General features: G+C 31.7%; 1 protein-coding gene across 1 annotated transcript; it reads right to left on the reverse strand.

The window, feature by feature from the left end:
- Positions 1-1787: 1787 nt before the first annotated feature.
- Positions 1788-12306, reverse strand: LOC125064879 (intraflagellar transport protein 81 homolog). Its single transcript, XM_047672175.1, has 11 exons — positions 12160-12306; positions 11649-11854; positions 9606-9793; positions 8060-8181; positions 7794-7925; positions 7464-7595; positions 6129-6329; positions 3082-3201; positions 2842-3015; positions 2381-2767; positions 1788-1957 (listed from the first exon to the last, which is right to left on the reverse strand). Exons 1-11 carry the CDS (start codon positions 12304-12306, stop codon positions 1790-1792), a joined length of 1977 nt encoding a protein of 658 aa, XP_047528131.1. The 3' UTR covers positions 1788-1789.

Consider the following 12306-nt stretch of genomic DNA (forward strand, 5'->3'; position numbering starts at 1 on the left):
TAATACTATTGATTAGTTTATAACACACCATGTGCTCAGTGGGGAAGAAATTATTTATTACATAATTTACCACATGATAAGCTCACGTAGATGACGCTTCTAACCAGACCGACAAGGCAATTTGAACAACTTATACTTAGGTATATAAAAAAGGAAATTACATACTTTTAAAATACATGCATGACCTTGGAGAACCCCATGGAAACGAAACCACTTAATCTGAATAATGACTAGCCGACAAAAATACGGCAACATTCACGTTCGATTTTAATCTCCGAGAGAGCTATAACATTAACATGACGTAATAAAATAATGTTCACAAAAACTAGACCACACTAAACCAACTTAAAAAATGTTTTTAAAAATGTGTTATATTTTAAATATTTTCTTGTCTATGAAACTTTATTATACATTTTAAGGATATCAAATACTAAGGATAAGTTGACATTTTTATGTACACATATTATTTAATTATAAATAAGGTAAGGTGATTTTTATATTGTGAGGAATTAACACTTTGTCAAAAAGTGTTAAATATATTCAATAGATACTTATTTTAAAAAAAACGTGAGTATTTTATTGCCATCCATGACGACGTTAAGTTAAATTTTTCATACATTCTTTTCCATAGAGAAATCCAATTTTGCTTTGATCGAAATAGAGCACAGTCGGGAATGATACGTGACTCACGCGTCGCTGGGAAAATTAATTTGCATTGCAAATTAACGTAAGTTTGTCACCTACCCTGCTTGTGCCTTCTATATGGAAGAATATCTATTTATACACTATAAAAAGGTTTGTAAAGATTTTAATAAAATAATCAGAGACGATATTCTAAAATTAAGTCAAAATCGAAATAATAAAAATAACTTGTTCATGTTTATTCAGTCAAGATGGTCCAGTGGTTAGAAATAGTGAATCTTAATCGAAGATTGCGGGTAAGCACCATTGAATTTTCATGTTTGAGAAAAAGTGCTCGACCGTGAAGAAAAATACATCCTGAGGAAACCTGCATCAATTGCGTAAATATTCAGCAACCCACATTGGAATAATAAGCTCTTTTCTCCTCAAAAGAAGAGACGGCCTTAGACTAACAGTGGGACATTTTTGGCTGTTAGCTATTGGGTTCCGTGGTACTTGTTGTGTGGGGTTTTACTTTATTTATTCTGTGAAAAACCTGTCGGTGATAACATTTACATTTAACTTTAGCAGTAGAGCATTTATTAAAAGACTAAACATTCAATATAATTTTGACTATTCTGTATCGACTGACTCTAAACTAAGTAATAAGTAAAGATCTGGGTAGGTATCATCCACTGATCAGATATTCAAAAGCAATAATAATTAATTTAATGAAGAGGAGAGTTAGCCAATGTAACAACAGGCCCAAGGGACATAACCTCTTAGTTGTTTGTTAGCCCATTGGCGATATAAAGAATGGTTAGTATTTCTTAGCCTATGGGCTTTCTATGGTCGTCTATCTATCGGCAATGGTGATCATTTATTCTAAAATGGACATGATACCTATCAAATATATATAATTTGCATTGATATTGATACTGAATAGCTTTAAGTACTTATTAGCATTATTAAAACAAAGAGTGAGGTAAATGTTAACATAACAGAAAAAACAACTACACATACATATTTTTTTAAATACAATTTAATATTAAATTTATTTCCTACTAGTAAATTAATCTTGTTTTGTTAGCAATAATATAATAACAGTGAATATTTAAGTAATCTAAACAACGAATGCAAAGTGTTTAATAAAAAAAAACCGCGTCATTTATGTAAGAGTCAACATTTGTGAGTGTTGTGTGATGTGCATGCGCCCTTGTCGCGCAGCGGGTTCGTTCCGTGCCTTAATCTTGCAACGTAGCAGCTGTAATGTATTCTGCCACAGTCGAGTCTGCTCCTGCACAGTTCCTTGACGAGAACTTATTGCCCTTTGTTCCTAAACCATTCAAAACTAAATTTAGTTATATAATGACACTGTCAATCGGTAAAATTAGTAAGTTTAGAATTTAACTTTCGTGTTTAAATATTTATTTCATTACGAATTTACAAACTTGCTAGAAAAGAGGTCATCTATCTCTGTCCTGACGCATTTATAATAACAAGAATTTTGTGAGTAAGAGCAGTGCGTGGGACAATTCAGATTATCTACTATGCACTCGTCACACGTGTCGCTCGAAACTAGAGCACACTCGGGAATTATGTAAAGAGAGTCACTAAACCCGACGATTGCGAAATTTGCATGCTCTAAGCGTCACTAAATAAATTGCTTTTTGTCTTGTAGATTAATGCTATAGTTGAATATTTAGCTTAATACTATGTGGAGATAGCAATAAGTCTTGTGTTATAAAATCAACATCACCTCTTCTAAAATCTTGACAGCCTCTTCCATATCAGCAACATTTTTTTTCAAAGCTTCCATTTTTGAGGGTTTCCTTGGAGACTGCATGGAATTTTTCATTTCAAACATAACAACTTCTTGCAAACCTTCTGCCTTCGTAATTTTCTGCCGTAAATTTTTCCATTCATTCTCCTTATTATTCAGTTGGTCGGTTAACTCTTTGACTTGATTCTTTAGAGGATCCATTTGTGAAGAAATGTTGATAGACGTTGCTTCGTAAATTCTCTTTTTCTGTTCGTACTGCTGTTGAACTTCTTGGAATTCTTGTTTAATAGGTTTCACTTTATCACCCAACGGCTGTATTTCTTGACGCACCTGCGATAATTTTTGAGCCGTCTGTGCTACAAGCTAAAATATAATATACATTTTAAAAATATTTAAAAAACCAATCAATATAAACTATTTCCAATAATTTAACCTACCTGAGATAAATCATGCAATGACTTCTTCGTCAAATCTGACAATTTTTCGTTGCCTTTTTCAACAATATCATCGTCATCAATTTTCATTTTCTTATGGTTCACAAGGGCCATTTCAACAGTAGGATCGTTAGTACTCAAAATGTGCAATGTCCTTGTGAGGATACCTGCTTCTACCTAAAATAAAAGCTTTCATTTTATAGACAAAATACATGATAATTAGATAAACGACTAGAAGTTTACCTTAAAAGTTGAAAGATTAGCTCTCTGTCTTTTATAGAGATTGCTTTTAACACGAAGTGAATTGACATACTTCTTCAACTCCTCGCCTCTAAGAACCATATCCCCAAGAAGCTGTTTCACCTAAGAAGTAAATACAAATATTTAAAGCCAGAGAAAAAAAATCTTTATCCACTAAAAAAGCATTACTCTAACTAATAGCTTGTAAAAAAAATAATCTGCCATCGCTTCGAAATGACTTTTTTCATTAACCAATAAATATAAATAATTGATCAATAAAAACTTTTGAAACGGCCTGGTGGAAATCGTTTCATTCGCAAAGTGTTTTGTCATCTAAGAAGTTAATTATTCGAAACAATTTAATTTCTGTTTATCATCCTGAGACTGCTTTTATCATTATAAAATATTCGATTCAATCAAGTTCATTTCAAACGATAAGAAAACCAAAAATAGGAAAAGATGGATTACTTATACAGAGTTATCTTAATACCTAATCATGATCAAAGACTTCTTCCAACATCATTTAGAAAAGAAATAGCACAGAAATTATCTGAGACGAATCTTTCGACGCTTCGACATAATGACCGATTACTTGAAATGAGAAAAATACCCCAGTATCAGATCGACGTGGCTTAGCCGATTATTTCTCTAATAAACGAACATAAATATTACTTTAACGATATTATATATAAAGCAATAAAATAGAAGTATATTTCTTTTATCAAAATAATTTTTACCTATTTCTTCACTTCCATGTATTATGTATTTATTTTTAATGTAATGTTTTTTATTGAACAGTAATATGGTTAATGTTTAAATTATACTACATTGATTTATATTAAATGTCTAAACAATAGTAAATATATGTTGTTGAACTTATTACAATATATTTTAGCGACTCTTTTTACTATTATAAATATTTCTAAGGTTTGCTGAACAAATCTATTGTATTTCATGTATCAATTATTACATGAACTTTCAAATTGAGCAATATTACAAACGTGAACGTAAGAGAAATTTATGCGAATTGAAAGGTCTACCTCAATTCATTCTTAAATTGATATTAATACAGACTTCATTTATCGACCTAAACCAAGCGAACTATCAATGGGAAAATAACAATACCACATAAATGGTTCCACCGACTTGACTAAAACTGGGTCAAGTTTCAAAGTCAAAGCTGTGACTAAAATAAAAGCATGTCTATAAATTATACAACGCTATATAAACAGTATTTCTTAAAAGACTTTATGTTCAAGATTGCTGTTTTAATGGAAATCATTTCATAGAACGCAGTATTATTACTATTACTAGCTACCCGTCCCGGCTTCGCTCGGTTACAATAAGTTCTTATACACAAGTTTTAGATTGAAGATCAAACATAAAAAGAAACATTCTATTTTTTTTTCGTCTAGGATAAATAAATTACCTACTTGGTTCTTGTCTACTATATTATATGTGCATTACACATATAAACCTTTCTCATGAATCAATATGTTTATGTAATTTAAAAGATTTAAACGTACAGACGGCGGAAAATGACTTTGTATTATACTATGTAATGAAAGTAATATGAAGGTAATATAAGTATTACATGTGTGTATTTAGGTTTATTTGAAAATAAGTTGTTTTTCACATAAAGTTTATTAAATTTTCGAAAAGTTAATTCATTAAAACTAAAATGTATTATACTATTTTATTGCTTATTATTTAGTTGTGACAAAATAGTCATCTTTATTTTGAAACTGTAAAAGCTTTTTACTTACGGTATTTATAATACATTAAAAATAAGTTTAATGAACTTTAGATTTAGAGGATAAAAAGTATAGTAAATATTATTATTAAATATTATTAGTATTAACTATATTTTTTAACTTTATTAAAATAAAATATGGCGGAAAATTAATTAATAATATACCTAAATTATTACATTAAATCTACTTGATATACGAGAAATCTTACTAATATTAACGTATTATTCATTTACACCTTTTTTCATGCGTTTTTTTTTTACAGACTACTCATGGTAGGTACAATTGTCGTACAATTCTTATTATATTAGGGGAGTGTGTGACGGAACACCGTAATCTATCAATTTGACATCCTTACCTAAAGATTTGAAGAATTATGAAATCCAACTCGTTCAGTAATTCAAGCCGAAAGACTTCAATTTACGCTTAAATTTTAAGCTTTAGATTAATCTAATCTGGCTGTAGAACAGCTCAATGAAGATGTTTTCACATTTATTTTTTTATTAGTGATAAGGTATATTTCTGGCTCAATATATATCAATAATCGAAGTTGTACAAAATGCACTATTTAGTGTGATTATTGGTCCATATATCTTTAAAAATAAAGCCAGACAGAACGAAACTGTCAATAGCGGTACTTGGTAACACCATTACAACCACCTTTTTGCTACCTGATTGAAGCCCGTTAATTCGGAGATATTTGGTTTCAGCATGACGGAGCACCGAAACACACAGCGCTCAAAACAAGGCTCTATCGAGAATTTAGAACCATATTGCTAAGCAGATTATTACGTGTTTTGAACCTTTGGACGTTCCTCTTTGGGGTTACGTGTATGTTAAGACTTCGTCGATAAGTCAGTTGCGATTCAGGACTTGAAACAAACATTCTCTGCGTAATTGGGCAGATACCGGTCGCAATGCTGAAAACAGTGATCTATAATTGGACCTTCAAAATAGACTAACTACAGCCATCATTTTAATTTAATTATTTTTAATAATTTAATGTTAAAGTTTATTCTTTCAGGTTGTAATAAAGCCAAATACGCCATCAATTTCCATTTATGTGTATTATTTAGAATTAAAAAAGGTCTTAATGTTTTTTTTTATATATAAGTATATATATATTTGTTAAACCTCCCGCAAAAACGGCCAGACTAATTTGATTAAAATTTGAAATACAGATAGCTTACACCTTGATTTAACGCTTGGGATACGCCCCTTTTACACATTGGCAGAGTAAACCAAAAAAAAAACTTTGTACGTATCTTGTGACGTTTGCTCAGCAGCTGTTAAACAAACCTGTGACCGTAGATCAGCGAGCGTCGCTTCTTGTTCTTTCAACGAGGTTGTTAGCTCGTGAACACGGGTAGCGCTCAACTCTTTATTGCGTCTAATTACTGCAGCTTGCTGTCGAAACGGCGCGAGCTTGTCCTCTTGAGGGTCAGATGCGGCCAGTCGACGTTGTACCAGTTGCTCTATCTCGCTATTTACTGTTGCTATCTATACAAGATTATTGTACAAACAAAAGTTAAATCAAAGTATAAAGAGGACAAACACCAAAATATTTTCATGGGCGTTTGTATATATTATTCAGCTCTTGTTCGGCTGTTGCTTTATATTTTTTAAGCATTATATTTTAAAGCAGTTTTCGAACAACATGTTAGAGTATTCAATTCCAAGCCATCAACGATTGTTTATAATATATGATATATGTACGTAAAACAGATAATTTTATATAATATTTCGTTAATAATAAATAATTATTAGGCGAGGAAGTTTACTTGTATGATTGTATCTCATGATATTTTTTCTCCGTCTATTATGAATATATTGTCATTTTACGAGATATACTTCCAATTTTATTAAAGCGTCGCCAATGCAATAACGAAATCCTTTTCTGTAATTACGCAGAGTCAAATTGAATTTATAGACGATTGTAATTTTACAAAATATTCCCTTTTTGGCGGTTGAATGACGACTGTTCACTCTGGTGTTCTCAAGTGAGCTACGTCAAAAGTTCAGCATTTAGGCTTCGTGTACATGGAATACCAGCTCCGAACCGCAAGTTTTCATATTAATAAAAACCACGTACAGTTTAAGTGCGTATGTAGCGTTCGTGTGCAATTTAGAGGGAGCCGCAGAGGCATCGGCGCCGGGCTAAATATTATATAATCATAATTATGAATAATCGCCACATATAAATGTCTTATACGAGTCGCGTCGACATTGCTACTGTATCAATTTCATTAATTTCATAATTTGTTCCATTTGCCCCAATATCATTTTCTACGTTACGTGTGTACATTGTACATATAATTAATTTTATTTCATTTTATGTTACTCTATGAGGGAGTTTCAGGCTCACATATGGCGAAGGTGGTGAGGCGCCGATGCGGCTTAGGCATTCATAATAATGTCAAGTTTGCGGATCGTCATATAGACGAAACCTAATTATTTAGGAAACTGCTTTAGATAATATTGTTAAAACATTTGAAAATATCCGCTATCTCTTGTACGAAATTGCAAAGATAAAGTATTAAAAAGTTTGCCAGCCATTTCATGGGTGGATTTCAAGTTTTACTCCGCTACTTAAAATCGTAGTAATAAAATCAAGCTCAAAGTTAAATTCTATACCTTATCTTGAACTGTTATTAAATCCGACCTCGTCGGGTGCTGCTCCGAAGCAATAGTCTGCATAATATTCAGTTCTTTCTGTAAATTGGCACTTTCTTGGGGCAGTTTTTCTTTCATCAAATAGCTATTTAACTAAAAATATAAACAGAACTTCAAAATATATTTCGTTTAAGTTAAATAATAGCTACGTTTTTATGCCACTGCAATAAAATTGTCTCAAGGAATAATGTCAATATCTCAGTATCCAAAACAAAGATACTCTTATATAATAATTACATGTTGAAAAACTTTTTCCTAGTTATAAAAAGCAACAAGAAACGTTAAAGCTACCTGTATTTCTTCTTGTAAATGTTTGATCACGTCGGATGCACTCTTGGGAGTAGCGCTCTGGCCGTGAATGACGTTTAAATATCGTTTTAACTGTTCCGACGCAGTTTTTAGCTGCAACTGCTGCATATCATACTGAAAAATCAAAGTCATAACAAAACATATTTAATTCACTTTGAGTACCTATGACTTTTGAGAAAAGCCAGTACGAACCTTATTCTTATAAAGTGATATAAATATATATTAATATCTGATGTTTTTTTAATTACCTGATTTTCGAATTCCTTAGCCTTTTCTTGTTGTAGTCGTAGAAGTTTGCTTACATTTAACAAGTCTTCCTTGTCTCTCACGTCCATCAAATGTACTTGAACGTTTTCGAGACGCTTTATCACTGATCGTATTTAATAATTTTCAATTAATAAGTAATGATTACATATAGATATAGAAGTAAAAATCACTTTAGGCTAAGTTCCCTGCCTTGAAAAGGTTTGAAGAGTATTCCACTAGACTGCTCTAATGGATCTTGGTGAATATATAGCAGCATATATTTATGTATAAGAGAATGTCATACGCCGCATTCAGGTTTCCTCATGATGTTTTTCTTCACCACCGAACCCGATATTGATCATAAGCACAAATTTAACACGTGAAAAGTTCCTCATACTATACATTTGTAAAATCTATGTATTGATAATATAATGTTTATATTAAAAAAAAACCTTAAATTTTTTATGCTTTTTAAAATTTCATATATAATATTCTTGCTTTGTTAGCATTTCCATTGTATAGAATTTTCAATCCAGCTATTGAGATCACATACACGATGATAGCTCTCAGTTATTTTCATCGAAATATTACTTTTTTTTATTTTTTTTTATGATATCGGTAGACGGACCAGCAAATAGGTCAATTGTCACTACCGCCTGTAGACAATGGCGCTGTAAGAAATATTAACCATTCCTTACATCACCAATGCGCCACCAACCTCAGAAACTAAGATGTTATTTCCCTTGTGCCTGTAGTTACACTAGCTAACTCACCCTTCTAACCGGAACACAACAATACTGAGTACTGTTTGGCGGTAGAATATCTGATGAGTGGGTGGCACCTACCCAGACGGGCTTGCACAAAGCCCTACCACCAAGTAAATATATATATATATATATATATAGTATTTAGATTATTACAGTCAATTACTATATTTTATATTCATTACATACAATTTTTAGTTTAATCCTAATTAAAATTCAATACAATTAACCATTAAAGTAATTTTTATAATCGCATCGTATTATTTATAATAAAATAGACTCATTTATTTATTTAAACATATAAGTCTCATAGTAATACAACAAAAGATGGCATACGTATTGACATTGGGTCTTAATTAATATAAATAATGTAGAGTCCTCGAGTAAGTACTTTGACCTCATCGTAATCTTGTAGGCACGGATTGCATAATACAATTTGCTCTACAAAGCTAACTACAAACCGTAATTAGAAGCATAATAACTACAAACTACAAAGACAATACATCTTTTATTAATTCGTAATACGTAGACATACTGGCAAATGGGTCACCTGATGATAAATGGTCACTGTCGCCTAAACGTATTGAAACTAAAAAATATATTAACCATGACTTGTAAGTCAACTGATTATACATGATGTATCATAGGCCACCAACCTTGGGAACTGAGATGCGAAGTCCATTGTGCCCGTACTGGCTCACTCATGGTTCAAATCGGGAGTACTAAGTATCGCTACAAAAAAGTATTGTTGCATTCTACATGCAGTAAATATATAATATATTACCAATGTCTCTCTCGACAGCCATTTCTTTTATATCATTAATGATTTCAGACGCATTTTCTTTCTGCAGCATCCTCGTTCTTTTATGTACATCTTTAAATTCATCTATTAAGTTTTGATACAGATCTAGTAAATCTTGTACCGAATTGTTTCTCGCGACATCAGCTGGTATATCAGGGATTTTCAAATACCTGCAAAATATTTTATAATTTACTTTCATACTTATATTTATTATCTTTTGTTTGATTGCATCAAAGGAACGTTAAGGATAATAATTATTGTAGAGTGTATTTACTCACAGATGTTTGACAAACGTTACAACGTTTATGTCAAAAAGCAAACAAACAATAGTATAAGCAATTTACTTCATAATTACACGAGTGTTTAGTATTTATAGTATCTTAAGTTGATTTTTTAAGGATATTATTTATAATACCAATAAAATAAAAACAATAGAAATCAATGCCCTCTTAATCCAAGGCGCAAGGAGCCTTACCAATGTTGGTTAAGTTTTGACTATTGAAATATTTTTGGAAGGGAGTAGGGGAGGGAGAGAGAATTGTTTTCCGAGACCTTAAAGTGTAAACACTGCTAAGTTTCTTTCAAAGGCAATCTCAAATCTCGCGTTACTACTGTGGATTTTAAAGTTGACATAAAAATCCAATAAATTTTCATTACATGACAAACTTTTTATATCATATAAATGGTGTCAAATGTGTTACATATGAAATGATGTTATAAGTTAACAGTAAAATTTCAGTGTCTTTTTCTTTTTAGCGCATTTAAATAAAAGCTTGTTTTTAAAAAGGTTTTTTAATTTTTAGTTATCGCTGCACACGTTTCTCAGTCTGTTTACCTCATTCAAGGTATCATTGTTGCGAGGTCGTTTGCCAGATAATTTCGAACAATATAGCTCTTCAAGAAGACATTTTAATGATTTTACCCTACTTGAGGCCCCGTATGCTTGACCAGCAGCGAAGGGCTTTGAGCCTAAGTAAACCAATGCTATTGACGACTAGCTCACGAGCCAAAGTTAACGAACCGATACAAACAGACTCGAACAATTCGACCTCAATATCATAATGGACGACTCCAAAAACCCAAGTAAACTAAAATTCCAGACGGAATGGAGCGATGGAGTTGATATTCAGCATCGCTTTTTTTAAACTTGCATTCGTATTATCTGTAAGTACTTTTATTTAATACCCCTAATATAGGCAAGCACTTAAAACTTACTCCGTGATATTGGTTTACAGTAACGTCAATTTATTTTTTGACTTGAATCTCAGCAAGCCGTTTCATTTTACAATATGGGTAATGTTGTAAGAATGAATTTAAAAAAAATATCCTCCATCTTGTACATTCCGCCATGCAGGATTTAGAATGACGTCACACAGTTAACCACGTATTGTCATACAAACTGAACGTATACAAATTTTCAGCCCAATCGGTTAAAGATATCTGCTTCAAAATTGATTTTCAGGCTTTAGAAGTCCGCCATACTGGATAAAGAGTGGCGTCACATTATTTTTCGAGTTCTTCTCAGGAAGCCCTTTTATTTGATACCCAATATGGGTCCGCATTCTTAGGTATGCCACCATCTTGGATTTATATTACATAAATCACATATATTTTTACATAATAAACATAGACGTCATCTTAGAGTAAAATTTACTCAAATTTTACTCTAAGATGACGTCTATGATAATAATATCGAATAGAATAAAATATATCTAATACAGCTAAAATTAACTAAAATAATGTAGGTATATTTCATTAGAATAAAACTTTGTAAACTTTCGACTTTCAAGGAACACAAGATGGTCGCGTTAATATCCTGAAGCAACCATAATAACGAACAAGGGTACAATGGACGCATTAATTTATAAATTAATAACTTCTTCAATATAACAGATTTTTTATTTCATTGAGTCTCCATCTTATCAAACTACAAAGACAAATAGACAATATATTACCTATGTCTCCTTCGACAGCTATTTATATTTAACAATTTCAGACGCATGCAACAAAGAAATAACAACTTACTTGGCTAGATATGCTGTATTTTTAACTTGTTCTTTGTTAGACAGAAGCCAGTGTAAGGCATGATGAATAGTTCGCGTATCTCCAGCGAGTAATTGCGACCTGAATAAAGTCGGTTCGGTGCCAGCGGGAGGCCGATATTTAACATTTCCCAACATTTCTAATAGTCTCACTTGTACTGTTTCTGGATCTTCTTCGCGAATATTAAGCTAATTAAGACAAATACTATTTTAATGATTTGAGTATATATATATATATATACATACATCACAATTTAGCTAGGGCAAGCTGTTAAGGTTAAATTATATATATTTTTATATTCGGAAACAAGCATTAATGTTAATACCACCACACAAAAGTAGTGAACTACTCATGTTTGCACCAATTAAATAATTAATCTACAGAACTACGAGTATGATTTAATTGATCTTTATCAAGTATTAACATTCCACAATATGAATAATGTTATTTGTCATCTTAATATGTACTTTAAAACGGTATGTATAAGTAATACCTTGTCTCCAGCATTGAAAATGACAAGCAAGTCCACGAGCACCTGCAACAACTGCTTTTCGTCTAATGCATCAAACTTTATCAGATCATAGTTTCGACCCAATGTCGTATTTAATTCCTTTACAACGTATTTCATCTGTTCAGTCAT

The sequence above is a fragment of the Vanessa atalanta genome, chromosome 6 (genome assembly GCF_905147765.1).
Source record: "Vanessa atalanta chromosome 6, ilVanAtal1.2, whole genome shotgun sequence".
Lineage (NCBI taxonomy): Eukaryota > Metazoa > Arthropoda > Insecta > Lepidoptera > Nymphalidae > Vanessa > Vanessa atalanta.

Excerpts from the sequence above, each read along its gene's own strand:
- LOC125064879 (XM_047672175.1), bottom strand. The coding sequence starts at position 12,306 with ATGACTGAACAGATGAAATACGTTGTAAAGGAATTAAATACGACATTG. Across the intron at positions 7,596-7,793 it reads ATTTACAAGAAGAAATACAG|TTAAATAGCTATTTGATGAA; the intron begins GTAGCTTTAACG and ends TTATATTTTTAG. Across the intron at positions 6,330-7,463 it reads TAATAACAGTTCAAGATAAG|ATAGCAACAGTAAATAGCGA; the intron begins GTATAGAATTTA and ends AATCTTGTATAG.